Here is a 22,510-nt window from a genome sequence, read left to right on the forward strand (position 1 = left end):
CACTTATTAAACAGCTGGGTTATGTTAATTGTAACCCAGAAATGAAAGAAAAGTCTACAATGAAAAGTAAATAGTGAAACTCAGCAGCTGATCCAGTATGACCAGTAGTGAGTTATGTGGGATTGTAGTTTAGCAACATGAGAAAGATTGCAAATTATCCACCACTGATTTAGCTGCTGTCTGTGAAAGAAAAAGAAAGAAAATGGACCTCAAATCTCTTTGTTCCAATGTTTTGAGACAAAGCCTATCATTCTATTTACAGGTTACAAATCAAATGATAACAGCCTGCAAAGCTTATATTACTAATAACAACACTGCCACCATCTGGGATCAACCGCAAGACGTAGTTTTGGAAAAAATACAAGCTGCTATAAGACTTAAGCAGGTAATATTTACAGTTGGTAGAAGACAAAAGCAGTAAATACAACCTTCCCCCTTGAGTCAATTGGGGAGGATTTACTTTACTAATACCAAAAGGGAAAAATTGGATCTGAATTTCACTAGGGAAAATAACTTTTGAGAGCCTATATGAGTCTTTAAGAGTATTATGAACAATGTTGCAGTTAATACTTACTTCCATATATTTATATCTTGGTTTATGTTGCTAAGGAGTACCAAAACTGTTTTCACAAGACCAAACAGAAATTGGAAGAGAATCCAGCAGAACGGCAGTTTGATTTTAGTGAAATGTATATATTTGGAAAATTTGAAACTTTCCATCGCCGCCTACTTAAAATTATACACATCTTTGATACTATCACAACTTACTCAGTCTTACAAGACTCGAAGATGGAAGGATTAGAAGTAATGGCAACTAAGTATCAGGTATGTAGTATTTGTTGTTTTTTTACCAATATTACTTGGATCCAGCAAAACGCAATTTCTTTAGCCTCCAGATATTTTGGAATCTATCATATCATTTGGAACCACTGGTCATAATAATGGTGGGGATGAAATCTATAACATTTCAAGTGCAAAGTGTTTGAATGATTGCCTAGGGAGAGTATTATAGATAGAAAATACTCTTTCTTTTCTATGCTGGATTAAGAATTCTCCAAATTCTATGGACTAGCACAGCTGAACTGCTTCAGAGCCTGCACGTCCCACCAAGCCATGGTATTTTATTTCTCATCTAGCATTATGTGAAGTCAGCTACTGTTTGTAAAGCATGATGAATGTTTTAACACCGGTGAAACAAGCCACTTTGACCTTTTCAGCAAGCTGTTTTAAAACAAACTGTGATTTAATGTGAGGTGTGAAGCCAGCCACTGTGACAGCTGTTTGTAGAGTTAGCCTGCTCATTACTCTCTGCTTTAAAATTACCACTTGAGTTGGCAGTTTGTGTTGGGTGTCAAAACTTGTTCACATTGTATCCGCTGAGTTAGTAAGTAAAACAGATTGCCTACTGAATTGGTTCCAGATTTTAGTAGCCCTCATAAGCAGCTCTTTTTTTTAATTTATTTATTTTATCTTATACATCCAACACACATTAAATAGATAGCGGTCTACATCACAACGCGAGAAGGAAATAAACTTGTCCCATTACATATATAGGGTAACCTACAAAAGTCTATTACATATACCATTATCCAATACCTCTATTTGTAGCTCGATTTTACATCGAATTATACCATTGACTCCAAGATATATAGTAATCTGTGTCCCCCCATCCTTTCAGTATCATAGTAAGCCGATCTGATTCCACACAATTCATTATTTTCTGAATTACTACTTGTTTGGGTAGGCTAACATCCATCTTCCAATATTGGGCCCATGCCAATCTTGCAGCTGTTGTTATATGTAGCAACAGGTACCATGCCGTTTTATTAACATTTTTGGGTCTTATCCCTAATAAAAATACCTCAGGACGCAATTATATATGCTGCCCCAACATCTCATTAAGCCACTTCAGAATATTCTTCCAAAATTTCATTGCCTCTCGACAGGTCCACCATTGGTGGAAATATGTGCCTTCTTTAATGCCACATTTCCAACAGACTGAGGGTGTTCTAGGGAACATTTTGGTGAGTCTGGTCGGCGGTAAATGCCATCGATATGCCATTTTATATATATTTTCCTTATATCCTATTGACCGGGTTAGTTTCATATTCTTAGTCCAGATTTCGTTCCACCTCTCAGGCTCTATTGAATAACCTAGATTCTTCTCCCTGGCATGAACTGAAGTCTTCGCACCTTCCTCACCTACCTCCATAGCCATAAAGAATTTATAGCATCTAGATAACCTTTTCATCCACCCCCAATAATATTCTATCTAGAATCTGCACCTCTCGGCTAATCCCAAGTCTCTTATCTATCTCTCATATACTTACTACTAATTTGCATGTACGTCCACCAATCTAGGTTCACTCCTTGTTCCTGAAGTGACAATTTTGTTTTTAACTTCCCATTCGTATCTAATATTTCTTTGTGGGTCAATTTTTTCGCCTGGATTATACAGACTCGGATAGATCACAGCTTCCACAGGTGAAACCCAGAGTGGTACCTTATTATAATATGTTTTCCTAATTTCCATCCAACTCTCAATCAGGACTCCTCGCACGTGATGTTTCGTAAAATATGCTGGGGGTTTGCCTCTCTCCTACCATAGGTGGGCATGCAACCCCTGTTGGAGATCATGACCTTCGATTGCTAACAGACATCTCCTTTGTAGTGTAATCCACTCACGGATCCAAACCAAAACTACCGAATTATAATAATACTTCCAATTTGGGACCCCCAACCCGCCTTGTGCTTTCGGTTTCTGCATCGTTTTCAACTTAATTTGAGGCTTCTTGCCCTGCCAAATAAATCTATTTGTAGCCCTGTCCAAGTTCCTAAAAAAGGTTTTATCCAGTCTAACTGGGGCCGTTAGAAAGAGAAATACTATTCTGGGCACTACATGGGTCTTAATTAAGGCTATCCGTCCCATTAATGGCAATTGTATCTTGCCTCATTTCTCCAAATCTTTGTCTAGTTGCTCAGTTAATTTTAGATAGTTATCTGCCTTTATTGAGGAGCATCTATCACACAGCCAAATCCCTAAATATTTAACTTTACGAACTATCTGGAGGCCCAAAGTGTTTTGTAATTCTAATTTTTGTATTTCCGTCATGTTTTTAACTATGATATTTGTTTTTTTCCTATTTATTTGTAATCCAGCTACTTCACCAAATTTCTGTATTATGTCAATAAGTCGCCCTCTGGAGGTTAGTGGCTCTTCCAGAACAAAGACCAGGTCTTCCGCAAACGCCTGGACCTTGTATTCTTGTTCTCTGATCTTCAGTCCTCTTATGCTCACCTCTTGTCTTATTGACCTAAGTAAAGGTTCTAGCGTGAATATAAACAACAATGGGGAGAGTGGGCAGCCTTGTCTCGTTCCCTTCGCTATCGTCACCTCCTCCGACTCTTCTCCATTGACCAAAATCTTGGCCTTCTGTTGACTATAAATTGCCTGGATTGCATTCATGAAATGATTGCCAGCCTCCATATATTTCATAAACAGCTCTTAATGGCTTCCTGCAATATAAGTTTTTTGTGTTGTTAGTTAACTTAGTAATTAATGTGTGTGTGTGTGTGTGTGTGTGTGTGTGTGTGTATGCTTTCAAGTCAGTGTTGACTCCTAATGATTGGCTGGACAAGTCCCTGAGTTTTCTTGGCAAGATTTCAGAAGTGATTTGCTATTGTTTCCTTCCTAAGGCTGAGAGAGAATAACTGGCCCAAGGTCATCCAGATAGTTTCACATCTAAGGCAGGAGTAGAAATTACAGTCTCAGATTTCTAGCCTGATGCTTTAATACAGAGGTCTTCAAACTTGGCAAGGTATGCTGGCTGGAGAATTCTGGGAGTTGAAGTCCACAAGTCTTAAAGCTGCCAAGATTGAAGACCTCTGCTTTAACGACCACATCATAGAAAACATTACAGTGTCTTTAAAGACTCATCCAGGTCCTGGGTGTCCCAAAGTTGCTTTTTCCAAAAGGCAACTGGACTTTCTTGGGGGTTTTTTTCCTCTTTGAAAATGTGTTGCTTCTCATTCAGGAAGCTTCTTCAGTTCAACTGAAGAAGTTTCTTGGATGAGAAGCGAAACATTTTCAAAGGAAAAAAAAACTCCATAAGTAAGTCCAGTAGCCTTTTGGAAAAAGCACCTTTGAGAAAAACATTCCTATGTTTTCTATAGGAAATAACATAAACATGATTATTAACTGTGGTTCTGATACCTGTATGATTTAGTTCATCAGTGCTGATATTATGCTGTTGTTCCTTTAGTTCCCCCAGGAGGCAAATGGTCTAATTGCTTCCTTATGCCTTTCTGGTGACAACATCATACTTTTATTTTCCTGTCTAGCAAATTTGAGCTTATTGATATAGAATTCTGGGCAGAACTTCTCTTGGGACATATCCCATATTATTGCTGACTGCAAAACTGGCAATTTTGTCCTAAAACTCTGTCTAGCTTTATATGAAACAATATCGGTTGTTTTGGAGGGAAAAGAATTCTGTCTCAGGGATTAGATAGAAATAATACAGAAAAACAGAATTTGCAGGGCAAAATTAACTTGTTTGATTAGGGGGGGAAACATTTGTCAGGGGCTGGAAACCCTTTAAGGACTTTATTTTGCTGAAAATGGGGAAAAACGAAATGAGGGATTTATGGGTTTGGCAATTAGAAAGAATAGAATATGGAAGAAAGGGAGCTGCTATATAGCTGGAGAGAGAAAGGATAAAAACAGCTGCCTTTATGATTGCTGTAAAGAAGATTGAAAGCCACTTCTATTTATTTTTCTTTTTTATTTCTTATTTATTTACTTACCACTTTCCTTTATTTCTCTTTAAATTTTTTTTATTTTACTTCGTAAATTTTTTTTGCAATAAAGTTAATACTATAAAGAAAGAGAAGTAATAATAAGAATGATTAAAAAAACAGACATCACAATTTAGTGCCCAATAAAAATAAGATCTATAATGAGGCTGAAACTTCAAGATCTTGACCTGTTCACTATGAACTTCCATTAACTAAGACTATGCCTATTCAAAATCGAGACTCAAAAATTGCTTTGGATTTATGTAAAGATAGTGTTTCTTTGTTATTCATTGAAAAATGTCTGCCATTTTTTCCCCATCTTCATCAGAAATTAGAAAAATGTTGTGGCTCTTTAAAAAGCCATCTAATATCATTCTTAAAGTAGCTGTGTTGTTTTCAGATTGATGCGGAAATCTGAAAAAAAATACATTGTTGCTTGAATTTATGATTTAGAGGAACTACTGTTGTGTGAGTTCCAAAACTCTTATTCTAAGTCATTTTCAAAGGGTGCGTAACCACAGTATTGGCATTTTGTCAACTCAGCTTTCGTAAGTTTCCCCAAAGAATTGTAGAAATTAATTTTTTGACGTTATAAGGGATTTTGAGCTTTCACACAATTGCTGTATATTAATGTTGTAAAATAGCTTATTGTGCTTTTACTTGTACGGACTGCAGCAATGAAAGAGCAATGGGAGGTAATTAATCACAGGTCTATTAAGGTTACAATTTGTGGTGGTGATAATGATTTCTGGTTTTTCTGCATGTTTTCTGTAAACAGCATTTTTATTGCACAAGATTGTGTAACATGGATATTGTAGGAGATGACCTGACAGATATACTGTGCAAATTTGCATGTTTCAATGCTTCGTTTCCTTAGAAAAATGAACTGTGTTTCAGAAAGGATTGGGTTGCAAAACATTACCTTGGAATAATACAAAATAGTCTTCACATTATATATCTTTATTATAAGCATAAAAAATGATGAGAATAATATAACCTTTCAAATATTCATATTTCCCATTGCATTCAGAGTATCATTGCCAGTATAAAGAAAAAACAGTACAATTTCGTAGATCAGAGGAAAACTGATTTTGACCAGGACTATGAAGAGTTTTGCAAGCAAACAAATGAACTACATGTAGGTTTCGTTCTTCCCAATTTCATAGTTTTCAATATTGTTAATAATTAATATTCTATTTGGGTTGGTCAATTCATTAAAACTTTTACAGCAAAAACTCATTTTAATGGACCACATTGGGGGTGGGAGCAGGTAGAAAATGATCTAATAAGTACAAAAGTGCAATATTTCAGTGATTTTGATCATTTGGACAATGACTTATGCAGATGATATAAATGATATAAATCACCATGGATGTCATACAATTAAGGTAAAATTAACATACATTCAACTGACTTCTCCAAACAACTTGGAATATGGCAAACTTGCTCTTTGTTTTAGAGGAATGTTGAGATAGAAATCTAGTCCTTCACCTATGAAGTCCACTAAATGAAGGTGTGTTAAATGAAAGTTTTGTTGCATTTTCTACATCATGTAAGTTGTGGGTTTAGACTGAAAATTAGTTTATATAGAATTGAGCTCTCAGATCAGGATTGCTATTTTTAGCAGGAAAATTGCATCTTGCACAACTTCAAGTGATATAGGAAGGTAATTGCCTGTATAGTTTCTAAATGAAATTTCACACTGGAGCTAAGGTGTGTCTTATCTCACCATCCTTTTCTTTTCAATCCACTAAAGTAGCATTTCATTCTTCCCTAGAATTGAACGCTATTTTATATGGAAGAAATGGGGAGAGGAGAGCTGGAGATAGAACATGATGAGAGAACCTCTCTCTTAATGATGCCATATGTTCCATTTGGCCTGGGAAAAATGTTCACCTTGGTTGCTGAACAGTATATGAGTGATCCTATCAATTTTGAACTGTCTTCACCCACTTTTGGCATGTGGCCTTCAAAACAGTAAATACAAAAGTTTGGTGGTCTGTAGATTCTCTCTTTGCCTATGCCACAAGAGTTCTCCAGTTTGACTAGTCCCTTTCTTGGTTACACTTGTACAAGAATGTATTGGAATCTTGGGGACTGTATTCAAACAACAAACTTGGTTAAACCAGCTGAATTCTTGGAGATGGGAAATAAATGTAACAATAATAATTGCTTGGGTTTGGCTTAACCTAGTTTGTTGTGCTCTCTGCACCATAGTTTAGGACTTCATAGTTTGTGTGAATTTTGCCAATTGTCATTAATTCAGTAAAACCTTGGTAAAAAATGGCTAATGTGATTTATAAATTTAGTGATTGTGCTTATGAACATTCTCTATCCTTTTGTTTCTTTCTACAGCACCAATTACAGATGTTTATGGATACGACCTTTGAAAAGATTTTGAACACTGAAAGAGCCCTTGATATGCTGAAGAAATTTGAAAGGTTTAAACATGACCATTTTTTACTTTGAGTAATCTGGAAAAACAATGCCAATAATACCAATATACATTGATAGTCTCTTTTAATTTTGAATCACATTTGGAGAATTTTGCTTTTAGTCTATCAAGCACGTATCTCTATAACATATAGAAAGGATTTTTTTAATTGTTGAAAAAAAAACCTAGCAGCAGGATGAATAAAGTCCAATTATCTCAATTTCTTACAATTGAGACATATGAATCTAGCATCTGTGAATCTAGAGGTTCTGTCAATTTTTTAAAAAAATATTGTTAAATTAATAACAAAGGAAAAATACTTCATTGAATAATGATGGTACAGTGGAAAAACATATAGTGATTAAATCTCCACATAATAATGAGAAAAAGAAGAATTAAGAAAAAAGATCCATATGATAAGAATAAATACTTATATGGAATTAATCCATTTGTTGACCTAATAATTAAATCTGGACCATATAGCAACATAATAGTCAACTTCACTTTTTTTTTAGAGAGCAAAGACTTTAATTGATGTTTGTCTTGTGTTTTTAAATAGGCTGTACACCACCCTGAGTCCTTCGGGAGAAGGGCGGTATAGAAATAAAATTATACTTATACTTATACTTTAAAAAGTAGATAACAAAATCATGTCTTGGATCTAGAGTAGAGTAACTTATTTTCTAGTTATATAGGATTGTCATCTGCTGTATACCAAGCAAAATAATGCCAACATTGTCTCTAAGAGGAAAATTTTCATAGTTTAGAAATTCAGCATCACATACATGTTAATATAATTTAGGAAATTAATCAAACCTAAACAAAGTGATAACAGGAGCAAATCGTATAGCCTAAAGAACCCTCAACTTTCATATATACCCAGCATAAGATACCTAATGTCCACCCATTCTTGTGATGCATGTGTGTTAAAAAATCTTTTACCTTATCAATCTTGGTAAATTTAGCTAGCTGCCATGCTTCCCATAGGTTCTTTGAAATAAAATATATGGCTAAGTTAACAGATAACAGCAGACAAGAATAACACCACTTGTCCTTAAAAAAGTTATCTGAACACTTCCACAAACAAAAGATGGTTTGGTATGTAAAATTAATGTTATGAAAAACATTTGGAATTCAAAAAAATTTGGAATCTAAAACTTATATTTTAAAGTTTGAAAGAGATGTTACTGGTAGGATTTGAACCAAGAAGCACTCTTTGAAGCGTAAAACAGGTGATTACAGTACTGCTCTTAGGACCATTTTTCTTGCACTATAAATGGCTAGGAGATGGATTTTTCTTGAGTTTTGGAGTTTGGTTATTTTTCTAAGTTCTTTTTGTTGTACTTTTATATGACTGCAAGCTGCTCAAAGCCTTTTTGGAATTCAGTGCAATATACTGTACATTACAGAAATGAAAATACAATACAGGGCAATGCAATACAATATCTACAATATTTTGAAATGGTTAGAGAATCCTGAGAAATTCAGAACCATTTTGTACTCATATGACTTTTAGAGCTTGAAAGTATTTTAAGTTTGACATCTTTTGCACACTTCTACTTAGAATTTATGGGACAGAATGATACATATCACATTTTATCATGCAAATAAATAAATCTACTTTTTTCTTAGTTACACAGTAACATAGATTTGTCCATTCCTGTTTGACATATCAATGTGCTATGGTTAGGTATTTGTATTTGTATTTGTATTTATTGAATTTGTATACCGCCCTACTCCCGAAGGACTCAGGGCGGTGGTGATCCCGTGAGACTGATGAATGAGTCAATATGTTGCTTCAAAAAGTTAAACTAATCTTTGGTGTCTTCTTCAGAATGATTAATTGAAAAATAAATAATGTACTGAACCTTCTTGATTATGATGATGTTTTTTCATAGGCTTGGAATCCCTAATCTTGGCATTGCTAATAAATATCAGATCATCCTGCAAAACTATGATCGTGACATTGAGATGGTCTCTAAGCTGTATTCAAAACACAAGAATGATCCTCCTCTGGCTCGTAATCTTCCTCCCATGGCCGGTAAGATCTTGTGGGCACGACAGCTGTTTCACCGAATCCAGGAACCTATGAATCTATTCCAAAAACATTCCACGGTTCTGCAGACAGAAGAAGCAAAGCCTATAATTCGCAACTACAACAGAGTGGCTAAAGTCCTTCTTGAGTTTGAAATCATCTACCACAGAGGATGGCTTCAACAGGTACTGGACTACAACGTGCCAAAATATTTTTATAATGAACATTGTGGAATGTTTTGCTATTAATATACTTAGATGTTACTATAAAATTCAGCGTTTTTTTAAGAATCACACTTGGGACTGTAGCAACAACAGTGCATGTATGAAATAATAAATCGGTATGATCAGTTTGCCCGGCTACAGTAACTAGGATATTGAATTAATGTCCCTCAATTTTGTTGGTATAAACTTGTCAAGGAAAGTTCTACATACTGTAGCTAGAAGACCTGGGATCTATCACTGTTTAGGTCAGAAAAAGTCAAATGCTTATATGTGTCTGAACCTGTTTACTAGTTCTTCGAAACTCTTGATATCTGTCTCTGATAATCTGCTATTTGATGAGGTTAATATGTGGAACATTTGTTATTTCTAGGTTGAGCTAATTAAAGCAGGACTTCAAGCATCATTATTGGTGAAAGCTCCAGAGACAGGAGAAATATTTGTGAATTTTGATCCTGAGATTCTCACCTTAATCAGGGAAGCTAAGTGCATGGCCCGCATGGGGCTAGAAATCCCACCATTGGCCATTGCTGTTCAAGACAAACAGGATGTCTACAAACAAAATTTCAATAAACTACAGGTATTCTTGTACTGTTACAGATAAATGCCTTGAAATAAACTTTTAAAGACTTTATTATTATTATTTAAAAGGCTTTCCCCCTGACTTCTTTAAATAGGTATAACATTTGCTGCTAAACATACCTATAAAAAGCTTATTTAGTTCAGGTTCTCTAACCCCTGAAACAAGGGTATGACTCAGATGTAAAGATGAATAAATTATGGCTAAATTTGTTTCATTAGCTAATGATAAAAAGGAAGTTTGCAGGTTCCAGTTGTCATTAAGCACGTCTGCATACTTTATATTTCAATGTGTGGAAAAACAATCTCAATAACCCTGTTTTACCCCCCTCTTAATTTCCAATTGCAATACTTGATTATTGTCCTATTTTCAGAATTTCTATTTTCAGTCAAAGGTTATGCAAGTAAACTTTGAAAGGTATACCACAGATCATGACCGGTTAAGTGAATCTGCAATTATACTATCAGTTACAATTTAAGTTGGTACTTTTTCAGATGATGCTGGCAGAATATAAGAGAGTAAAATCAAAAATCCAAGTCCCACTTCATGCTCTAATGGCTCCTCATGTGGGTAAAGTGGATGAGTCGGTCCAGCCAGGAATAACCACGCTGACCTGGACATCCCTGAATATTGAAACTTATTTAGAGAATATTTTCAGTAAACTTGGTAAGTCTTTGTATATGGTCTGTCTCTGTTTTTTCAAACCTTGGCAAGTTTAAGATGTCTGGACTTCAACTCCCAGAATTCCTCAGTCAGCATACTGGCTGGGGAATTCTGGAAGTTGAAGTCCAGACATCTTAAAACTTGCCAAAGTTGAGAAAGGCTGTACCTGTCTAATCTTCATGGTATATAGATAGATCCTGCAGTAATGATTGAAATTCGTGAATATTGTTGAAGTTATTCTTTGTTTATTTTTTTTTAATTCTTCCTAGTTTGGACTGTGGAAATAAACATATGGATCTTCAGGAAGTAGGCATGCTGGTAGACAATTTATCACCTATAGTTCATTTTTTCCAATACAGAGAAATTGTCTGGTTTAATGAAAAGGAGGATTAGGTGTGACATGATAGCAATGTTCCAATACCTAAGGGATTGCCACAAAGTAGACAGGGCCAACCTATTTTTCAAAGCATCTGAAGGCAGGACAAAAATCTATGGATGGAAACGAATCAAGGAGAGAACCAACCCAGTACTAAGGAGAAATTTCCTGACAGAACAATTAATCAGTGGAATGACATGCCTCCAGAAATTGTGGGTATCCAACACTGAAAGTTTTTAAGAAGAGATTGGACAACTATTTGTCTGAAATGTTACAGAGTTTCCTGCTTGAATAGAGGGTTGTGTCAGGGTTCTGACCGATGACCTAATTAAATCATAAGCCTCAAGCGAAGCTTCAAAAGAAATCCAGTTATTTATTAGGAGCTTCATGTTGGCACGTTCCAAGTGAAGCCAACTCTGACGCCATGTAATTTACGCTCCAGCTCTGACCCTGTTTCCCCCCTCCCACCAAGGTGTGTCATCAGTCACATTCTCCAACGAAGCAATTTCATAGGTTGTAGAGATCACTCCCCTCCAGCCACTGTGAGTAATCATGGAGACGGCCTTGACAGAGATATGGCTGGAATGTGCTTTTATTTTGACTGATGTGCTGTCTTGTGGCAGCTGCAGAGTTTGTTTTCCCATCCCCTTTGCCTATGGCAACTTGAGAAGAGGCCAGGGATGCTTTGTGAGTTGACAGGTTGGACGAGAAAACTTCTAAGGTCCCTTCCAACTCTATTACTCTATTACAGTATTTTGATATTCATTGATATTTTTTGTTAGAGAATCCACATAGTATGGGGTTGCTGTTGAGGCTGTAGCAAAAGAAATATAAAGGTTTTGATTTACATGTGTGAGAAAGTATCTTTACAGATGCCCGGTCCTTGCCCTGTGGGGCCTTTTTATCTTTAGTGCATGTTCAAGTGCTCATTCTATTGCAGGAAAAGGCATCTGTGATTACGTTTCTTTGAATTTGGCTTAGCCTGAGTGAGAATGCAGCCATTGTGGTTTGTAAAAAAAAAAGAAAAAAGCTTAGCTTAAGGTAGAAAACTTGCTTTTGCAGCCTGCTTTTATTGGAAAGGCGAAAGAGATAAACTGAAAGAAGATCCTTACGTAAACAGCCTTGAGCTCTTGGAGGAAAGGCTGAAAAAAATGACCCAATAAATCAATAAATATGAAGTCTTCATCTACTGCTTTCCTCTATTAGTCTACAGATCGTTGGTCAGTGTTCAAACTAATAAGACTCTATCTCAGTGCCGGCACTTTTCTCGTTCTTTTAAGGGTCTATTACGATAAAAGCTGCACTCTGTTTTGAGCATCTTAGAGACTGATCCCATCGGAATGTTTTCTTTTGCCCTCTTGACAATTTTGAGGATGAATTCTGCTATCCTAGAAAGATGATGCCTAAAGCTGGTGTGAAATACTGCCATGTTCTTCATAAATGTTTTCAGAGAGAGGCTTAACTATTAAACATATTGTCTTGGTAATGAATTATGTCTTCTTTGCTTTTCAAGATAACCTTGAGCTGCTACTTGATCGAGTAAATGACTTGATAGAATTTCGTATTAGTGCTATTCTTCAAGAAATTAGTACTGTGCCTCTCTGCAGTCTTCCTGAAGATGATCCACTGACCTGTGAGCAATTCCTTAACATGACAAAGGTATAATTCTATAGCTTCATTTTATGTGATGGGAAACTCATCTATGTAATCCATCACTATTTTCAGAATGAAAGTAGTAGCTCAAAATTGCATGTTCTTACATGCACACAAACACACTTCTTTGCAAAGAAATATAAAGAAATTTCTTGGGAATAATCTCTTTTGGATGAGAGCTTGTTTGCTGTAGTGGTTCAAGTACCAGGCTAGAAACCAGGAAACCATAAGTTCTAGGCCCACCATAGGTGCAAAGCCAGCTATGAGACCATGGGCCAGTCCCTCTTTCTTATCCGTAGAAAGAAGGTTGTGGCAAATCACTTCAGAAATCTTGTCAAGAAAAATCCAGGAGTCAACATTGACTTGAGGGCACAAAGCAACAACAACAACAACAACAACAACCCAACCAGTGGTGGGTTGCCCCTGGTTCGCACCGGTTCTATAGAACTGGTAGTAAAACCAGTGGGTGGCTCCGCCCACTGACCCCGAAGTCATCAAAATGCTTCTGCACATGCGTAGAAAAGCGTGTGTGTGCACAGAAAAGCGTGCGCGTATGCGGCTCCGTTGCGAACCGGTAGTAAAAGTAAGTAGAACCCACCCCTGAAACCAACCCAAAATCCTCTATTGCACATTGTGACATTAATGCTCAGTACAATAGGGTGTATTGTAAAAAAAAAAAAATAGTATGTTACAAAGAAAGAGGTAAGATTAGGATTCTTTTTGTCATCTGACATTCTGAGTGGAGTTTTTTGTTTAATTTTTGCAAGGGGCAGACATAAACCAAGATTAAAATGATAGTTTTGTTTTCTTTTGCTCCACAAGAATAATGGTGACAATTTTCAAAGTTAGTCTTTTGATTTTTTTTTCAATCCTCATTCTTCTCAGTCACTAACTCTTATTTCTTGACATAAAATAGGATTGACAGATGTCAGACAGGAATAGCACAGAGAAATGAAATCAGTGGCTTTTAAATCATTTATAGATGGTAGTGCCTATGTGTATGCATAGAGCTGAATTATGCATTTGAGAGACAGAAGAAAAAGAAAACAAGAAACTGCTATCTGACCTAGCAAATAGAAGACTTTTTTTTTTATTGAAATGATTGGCAAAGGTAGCTGCAGGGGTCAGTGTGTCTCTTTTCTTCTGGCAGATACCATTAACATGAGGCCACGATGCCCAGTCACTAAAGATGGCAGATATAAAGCATTGCTATGAATCACAGTAGTTAGATCAGGCAGGGAGTGTTGGCATGACAGCACAATACCCCAGTCTTTGTTTGAAGTAGGCAGCGTAGGCATCGTGCAGTCACAATATTTCTTTTAAGGAGGAAGGGTTTTTTTTTTTTAAATTTTTAAAAAAGGCAGTAATATGTGGCCGTGATCCGTTTCATTGAGTTCATTCATTCAGCCTCTGTTGAAATAGAAACCAGATGATATACATCAGTGGTTCCCAATTTGGGGACTATACCCCACAGGGTGGCAATTTGATTTTTAATGGGGGCAATTGGAACCTTGTTTAAACCAAGTTAATGGCTTTTTAGGCTTCCTCCGTGTGAGTAGGAGTCACTTTTTGAATAGTAAGAATTATATGTCACAGGGAGGGGGCATCAGCATTTTAGAGATGCTTGGGCGGGACATGGCTAAAAAAAGGTTGGGAACCATTGGTGTACACCATTGCATCAGTAACAGCATGATACCAGAAAATATCAGGCACAAAGAAGAGAAGGGGGAAGAACTGAAATGCTATCCTTGACTTGACTTTCTCCAAGATATAAGGATGCATATAGAGTCCTAGAAATAAAGGTTAATCCTTAGAAATACTGGCTGTTAAGAAACTGCAAGGAAGAATAGAAGCTGGGGAAATAAGCTGAATTGCTGTATCATTCTAAGTCATTCTTTGTTTTTTTAACCATGATTTGTTCAATAAGACACTGTGGGTGGGTCCGCAGAGGTTTAGCCAAACATGTCAAACATAACAGTATGGATGAGTGTGTTATGTGAGCCCAGATGTATATCAGTTGACTATAATGGGAAAGAAATTACAAAGAAAGAAAGAGAATAAACATTCAAATAACTCTGAAAGAAAAGAATTTCATGTATCAGAAAGTGTGGGTGTGCAACATGGGCGTGATTTAGAAAGCAAAGACTGCTGAGAAGAAAACTGCTAGTTATTCTGCATGTAGAATCAGCGATGCCCCTTCGTGGAAATGACTGCCAATTTGCTCTCTCTGTTCAGTGGATACTACCACATGGTTATAACAAACATGATTCAATTTTTTTGAAAAACATTTCTCTGTGTATGTCAGGAAAATGTCACAATAATGCTTCTGTGTGTCTTAAAACATTCAGATTTGGGAAAAGTTTTATTCTCTTTTCTTTGAAATTGGGCTCCATTTGTTTTGTTTTTTAAAATATGGAAGTGTCAGTTAATAGCAGATTTTCTTTCCTGTCAGTGGTTACCAGCTTCATATTCATACTATGAATGAAAGAACCTGCTCTTGAATCAAGAACAACTATATTTCTCATAGTCCCAGCTGGTGGGAGTAGTTGACTTACCTCCCAATGAGTCTTGGAAACTCATTAGAATCAGACATGTTTAATATTTGGTTAGGAGTTCTCCACTATCTTTAATTCATGTTTCTTGTGGCTGTGGAACTTTTTCTTCTTTTGTGGATATGCAGTACAGGAGAATGTTGAGATGATCTGAGTTTTTAAATATATCCTATTGCTGGCATTGCTAAACTAGAGTGAAATTTAACTAACACTCCATATCTTGTTTCCAGGAGCTCTGTACTAAAGGGGTATACATGCTACATCTCAAAAGCTCATTAGCAGAAGAAGCAACAAATGAGCTTATCAACATGTTGCTAGATCTGGATGCTCAGCATAAGGGAGATGCTGGTGAGAGTTTTCTGAGTGGAAGCAAAACTGAAGGAATTAATGAAGGTAAGAGCAAATATGCTACCATACTATATGTAAACTAGCACTGTATTACTTGTTTATGCTCTTCGTTAAAACATCTGTGGCTTGTAAATTAGAATACAAATAAATAAAATAAGATAAATGAATGAAATAGTATATTTCAACAACATAATCAGTTCTACCACCTACACAGCTAATGCAAATTGAGCCAGTGAGAACACTTTCCCCCTCTTCTGTAAGCTATTTAAAGAATAAGAAGAGGATCAAAATTCTAGACAGAACACTGCAGCTAAGACATTTTCCATGCTTATGCAAAAACATATTTACACTGGTAATGCTAGACACCTTTGGGGAGTGGAATATTTAGGTGATGTGAGAAACGTCTGAATAATAAAAGCACAACTTCTCAAACAATAGTTTGTAAGTAAGGGCATCCAATGTAATAAGCTTTTATAACTTTTCTATTTTAATTTTACTTAAGTAAATGTGAATTTTAATTAAATAAATGTGAACCAAACCAATACATAGCACAAGAATCCTGGATTTTTGTGTAATGGCATGTGGAAAGGGCCTTGGGAAACAGGAGGAAGAGCTGCAACCTAGACAACCTTCATTCAAAAGGTATCTCAGGCCACCCACAGAAAAGGGGCATGGGAAATGTTTTAGAAGGGACTCTCCCCCTTGATTTTCTAGGGAGTAAAAGTAAAGGAGAGGAGATGGCTTTCAGACTTGCAAAATTCTGTTACTGTAGCCCAGGGGTGTCAAACCCGCGGCCCATGGGCCAGATGTGTCACATGCTGGTCACGCCCACACTCAATTTAGCAAAGGGGGAAAAAGTTGTGATACATCACTTGACAACGCTGTGATGATGCGATTTTGACACACCTGCTCTAGCCTTACAATAAAGATATTTATGTATTTATTTATTATTTATTGGTTTGATTTATATGCTGCCCTTCTCCGGAGACTCAGGGAGGCTTACAATGCGTTAAGCAATAGCCTTCATACTTTTGCATATACCTGCTTAGTAGGGCTTTTGCCCTCCCTCAAGCGGTGTTCTTTTTTATACAAAGTCAGTTTATTGCCCCCACAATCCGGGTCCTCATTTTACCTACCTCGAAAGGATGGAAGGCTGAGTCAACCTTGAACTAACCTATTGTTAGTTCTCTGAGTTTGTTCTTGTCTGGCCTGCCTTGAAAGATTTACAATATACAGGTTTTGATCACTAACTCATTCGTCAAGCTGCTGAAACAATAATCTAAACTGGACAGTTTAAAGTAAAGTACTATTAGAAAACACATGCTAATACTGAAATGCTCATGTTATGTAGAAAAAGGAGAGGGATGCTAGAGCCCCACCTCAAGGGAATCTATGCTGACTATGTTATTGTAAAGTGATGGAGATGATAGTAGATCCAACCAATTCTTATTCATATATTTTCCTTTGTCTCTTAAAAACTTAGTGCTGATTGTTATCACATTACCCTAAAGCCATAAAGAAATATGGAATTGCATAAGGTTACATACATCTATAAATAGTATTGATGATTCATTTATTGGTTGATCAGAATTTTGCTGATTTAATTCAGTTGTTGTTCCCAAATATAGAAGAAGAAGGGCCATTGGACATCTTAGCATCCTCACAGACTGCTAGTCAGATTTCAGTAGGATTGTCTTCACCTTTAACCAAGAAAAAAAAGAAAGAAATGGAGATGCTCGAAGAAGAAGCTCAGGAACTGCTTTCCCATTTCAGTCATCGCAATGTTGATGCTCTTCTGAAAGTTATTCGTAACACTCTGGAGGCCATACGCAAGCAAATTCACGCCGCTTCTGTGATCAGAAAAAATACAGGTTGATTGTTATGAAGAAGCCATGTATATAGCATGGAGAACACAGTTATGTTGTGAATGTGGTATGAAGGATTAAGGAGGGTGATGGGTGTCAAGGAAGGAGGGTAGTGTGAAAGAAGCACATCTCAATAGCACTCCTCCTAATTAGTCTGTTTCTCCACATAGATTAAGTGGAGTCTTATCCACAAACTAGAATTGAGAAATCAGTAGAACAGCAACTCAAGTTCTGAAATGCACATGTCACAGCTCTGTGGCACTATTGTAATAATTTGCTGTGATGAAAATGACAGTGCATTGCAACTTGAGTTTTGTGCTTCCTGAACATTGGTCTACTAATAATGTGAACATATCTTTGTTGACAGTCAGTTTAAAAAAATACAAGAATATTCTAAAAATAGCTTGATGAAATGCAGTGAAATTTACTCCCTGAATATTATTCTTAAAATATATCTGCATTGAAAATAATATTACTCTTTAAGCAGAAATGACATGTTAAAGGCAAAATTATACTTGGGTTCATTGTTTAATGTGCTGTTGAAGCCTAGATGTTGTGATCAAACTTTTCTGTAATCTCAAAATATCCGGGCAGCATCTAAATGATGTCATAGAAAAGTATTGCCATATGCTCCACAACATCCCTACTCTGGGTGAGTGTGTATGTTAGGCCAGTTTCATATGAAAGAACAGTCTTGAAGGATACCTGGGAGCTAAACCATGTAAAGAAATATAAATGAAAACCAATATCTTGAATTTTACTCGTGTGAATTTTATCCATGTGAAGCCCATAGAGTTATATAGCAACAGTGGCTCTCATATGCTAAAGTGTAGGCTGTTTCATTTTGCACCAAAGATAATCCCATGTAAAGCATCTTGCAATAATCTAGCCTAATGGTGATGAGGACATGATTCACCATTACCAGTAGTTTTGCTCTACATATGGTTGCTGCCTAGGCAGAAGCCTCCTTGGTCCTGACCTCCACTTGAAAATCCAGCAGGAGCTCTAATTTCAGGGAAAGTTCCCAAGTTGTAGATTTGCTTGTCCAGATTTGTAACCAAGGAAGTCTGAGCCCTAAATGATTCTGTACAAAATAATTATTATAGCAAACTTGTGCTGGTAAAAGCAAATGGAGAAACAAAGTTTGGGATAACTCCTTTTTTCTTACATTTTTCTGGAAAGCTGGTTGATTCTGCAGAACAGCATGAAATAGACTTAGGAGGAATAAAATGTAGGCTAAATACTACTGTTTGCCTCCTTGTTTTGCCCCTCATGGCTTCAATTCCAATGTTTCATGTGAACAGAAGATGCCCCAATGTGAATATTATTGATCTGAATTCTTCCCACTATATGGGACAAAATGCTGAAAGTTCAAAGCAATATAGCTTCTTTTCTGTCCTAATGAAATATTTAGGGCAGAAGGGAATCTGTGAGCAGTGCAGATGTATGCAATCTCCAAAGAATACATGTTTCATCAGTAAATTGATGGTCTTTTCATGACTGTATGACCAACATGGTTCACATAATGTATATTATTTGTGCCCCAAGTATCTTGTGCTTCATTGTGTTAAAGTTTTCAAGGAAGTTATTGTTTAAATTGAACGCAAACTCCTTGGTTTTTCGAATAAAATCAGTTGGCCTTGTATTGTTTTTCCAGTGTATCTTAACTACAAACTGATAAATTATCTAACTGTTGGCTGTTTGGAAGATGTGGATTTTATTCTGTATCTGAGTGGATTAATAAAGATTATGTTTCTCATTTTCATATAGATAGTGAGAATATCTCAAAGCAGAAACAAAATGCTGCGCCCATCTTTAAAGCTAGTGTTATCCTTTCTATTCCAAATTTTGCTATAATGCCAACCCTTGAAGAAATTCAGCAAACACTCAACAAAGCTGTGGATTGTATTGTAAGCACCATGAAAGGAATTGGTCAGTGGAGTAAGGAGAGACTATCAAAAGTATGTGTTTATGTACTTCAAAGAGGTCTACTGATAAACAGTATGAAATTTGAGATATTGGAATCTAAGGATATTTTTTTTCTCATTCTGCACAGAAAAAGTTGTTAGAACGCAAAATGCTTGGTTTACGAAATGAGGGAGGCAGTGATTCTGAGACTGAAATGAAAGAGGCTGAAGTTGGAAACCAGGGTAATATAGTATTTATCTATGTTTCTTGACTTTCCTAAGATTCAAATACAAAGTATTTTAACTGCTATGTGGCATTTCATTGATGCAACAATTAATCATGAAACAATGTAGCAGCAATAACATACTTTAAGCACATATATTTAGAATGTGGGAAAGATACTCTCATCCCATTAGTAGTGTATGTGTGAATGTCAGAGTCAGAGCAGACTAGATTAATGGATTGAGTTAGCCTCAGAATAAAAAGAAGAAAAAGATTGATTGTCAAAATAAGAGGTAAGACAAGAGAACTGGCAACACAAAACCTTATTTTTATGCATAAAAGGATCACTTAAAGTTAGCAGTGGATACACCAATTTACTAAACAAGTAATTTACTAGTTAAAAGGGAATATCCACCTTTGCTTCTTGGAATTCCAAAGAGATAGACCAGTCTTCCATAATTCCATAATTCTTCCTGTAAATTCTAAATATGTGCCCTTTTCCCCCCCTTTTTGCTACTTACTCCATGAAGCTCCTTATTAAGGTCTAAGAGAGTTGCAACATGCTAATCACTTGCAGAAACTCGATTCATTCTCACAAAAGCTTTCTAGAGTTTTTATTTCGCTCATTTTCGCTCATGACATTTTCACTGCACACCTTTTTGAAAGGACATACCGAAGCACATAGATAAGTTGTCCAACCCAAGGCTGCAAGATTTCATGTGACCCACAGAAATCTTGGATGTAGCCTGCAGAGAACGTCCAGGAAGCCTTAGTCAGCGGAGAGAGACAGGGTCTAATATGAAGTGCCGAGTTAGCAATTCCAACAATCCTGTCAACTTCATCAGCAGTAATCAGACTTTTTCCAGTTTTAGATATCTACATGAGACCTGTCTCAAGGCCAGAGTTCAACTTGGAGCAGATCCAAGCAAATATCAGATAGATGCTTGCTACTGCCCTGGAAGTCATTTAAAGCTTGACCTAGAGATTTCACCTTCAATTGTACCAATTATGAATCCTATTCAATTTTTATTGTGATCCAGTGTACCTTTCAGAGCAGTGGTGGGTTGCTACTGGTTTGCCCCGGTTTGGGCGAACCAGTAGCAGCGGTGGTGGAAGGCTCCGCCCACCCGCCTGGACGATCTGCGCATGCACAGACGGGGTGTGTGTGTGAGTGAAGTGAGCACATGCACGAACGAACCGGTAGCAAAGGCAAGTGAAACCCACTCCTATTTCAGAGTATCACTCTTTTCTTGCCACAAAAAGACGAAGTACCATCTCAGCCCAAAGAAGCCACATACTCCTGATTGATCATAGAAAGAAAAATGTTCCAGTTTTGGCCCTCTGATGTAGAGTTCCTTGTTTGTTTTTTGTCTAGATGCAGCTTCTGATACAGCCTCTATGATCTTGCCCTCTCCTATCCAGAAAAAGAACTACTACAAAGCCATTTCAGAGAACAAGGAAATAATTAAATTGGTGTCTGTGCTTAGTACAACTATCAGTTCTACCAAAAGGGTGAGCAAAAGCATATGAGTGAAAGTTGCAGTCCAGGAATTGTCCAAACAGTGAGAAATGATCCTGAAGCAGGAAACAAAGAAAGAGAATGAAGTGGTGGTGAAGGGGTGAAGAGTGAACAGGGTGGCAGCAGAAACCGAGAGAAAAAGCAAAATATTTCAGCAGAACAAAATGAATTAGTCCAGGAGGGCTACCAAAAGAAAACAAAATGTTTGTTTTACAAGCTATACAAAGTCCAAGTCAGCTTCTGGTAGCAGTGAGGCCCTGATGGGGGCATGTCATATTAGAGGTATTTAATGGACTGAGATAAAGGTCTACCTCCACCTCGTATATCTTGATCCCTTCCTTGCCATCTTTGTTAATTTTAAATCAGTTTTAATGTTAATATTTTAATGTTCTTTAAAAAAATGTTTTATTGCTTTTACTTGGTTGTAAGCCAAGACGACTCTAGGTGAGATGAGTGGCATATACTGTGAACTTAATAAATATATACATGAATGAATTAATGAATTGTACTCCATGATTTCTCAGATTTGAATGAAAGCCTTTAATGCCAAAGTTCATGGGTCATTACTGCATGAAGCAACATATATCAAAATTTAGCAGTGGAACTGTTTGTATACAATTGCCTTATATTGGTTTTTATCAATGTTTCAGGAAGTTGTTTCAGCTTTGGAACGTTTCAAATGTTACCATCACATCTGGCAGAGAGAGAAGGAAGAAACCATTGAAAATTTCATCAAAGGAAGCCCTTTGCTGTCTGATTTTGAATCCCAAATCCTTTATTACAGAGACTTAGAATTAAAAATTAATTCAGAATCTGAATACATATGCATGGGAACTGTTGCACTATATACTGGTATGGTGATTTAATGTTTAGTTACCTGTAAATTTTATTTACTTTCATTCAGAATGCTTTTCTTTAACATTAAGACTGAAGTCTCAAAATAAGGTTGGATAATCTGAAATATCAGAGCCTAAACCTATTCTTTGTTTTGCCACTGTAAGGCAAAAAACAAACACAACCATCAAAAATTTAGATTAAAGGTTTGAGCTAGTTAACAAGAAAAGAAAAAATTCCAAACTCTTCCACCAACATTTTAAAGAAAAAAGAGTATGCTAGCTTCTTTGAAGTATACAGTTTGTACAATCCTACTTTACATCATTCTCTAGACAGTGTAATTCTCCTCTTTCCAAAAATGTTAAATGCATTTACCTGCCACCAAAAAGTTTATCTAGAAGCCCCTTTAGACTCAGTCAAATGTATTTCTGCATAGCATATATAAAATAAACTTCTCTTCTTTTGCTGCTTTTCCTGAGGTATATTAAAACGGTGTTACTGTT

General features: G+C 36.5%; 1 protein-coding gene across 2 annotated transcripts in view; it reads left to right on the forward strand.

Annotated features, from left to right (window-relative positions):
- Positions 1-22,510, forward strand: part of DNAH5 (dynein axonemal heavy chain 5) — a 169,218-nt gene that overhangs the window by 30,891 nt on the left and 115,817 nt on the right. The window contains exons 10-23 of one of the 2 annotated variants that reach the window (XM_070942593.1): positions 263-385; positions 610-825; positions 5,828-5,935; positions 7,153-7,238; positions 9,130-9,451; positions 9,861-10,067; positions 10,562-10,733; positions 12,620-12,765; positions 15,542-15,704; positions 17,288-17,519; positions 19,287-19,485; positions 19,581-19,674; positions 21,030-21,166; positions 21,824-22,025. In XM_070942593.1, the coding sequence (XP_070798694.1) occupies positions 263-385; positions 610-825; positions 5,828-5,935; positions 7,153-7,238; positions 9,130-9,451; positions 9,861-10,067; positions 10,562-10,733; positions 12,620-12,765; positions 15,542-15,704; positions 17,288-17,519; positions 19,287-19,485; positions 19,581-19,674; positions 21,030-21,166; positions 21,824-22,025 (2,407 nt within the window). Of the gene's footprint in view, positions 1-262; positions 386-609; positions 826-5,827; positions 5,936-7,152; positions 7,239-9,129; positions 9,452-9,860; positions 10,068-10,561; positions 10,734-12,619; positions 12,766-15,541; positions 15,705-17,287; positions 17,531-19,286; positions 19,486-19,580; positions 19,675-21,029; positions 21,167-21,823; positions 22,026-22,510 lie in introns of both variants that reach the window. The other variant, XM_070942594.1, reaches the window with a different exon arrangement.

This window comes from Pituophis catenifer, unplaced genomic scaffold (assembly GCF_029215685.1).
Source record: "Pituophis catenifer annectens isolate HBS135680 unplaced genomic scaffold, rPitCat1.0.hap2 SCAF_3, whole genome shotgun sequence".
Classification (NCBI taxonomy): Eukaryota; Metazoa; Chordata; class Lepidosauria; order Squamata; family Colubridae; genus Pituophis; species Pituophis catenifer.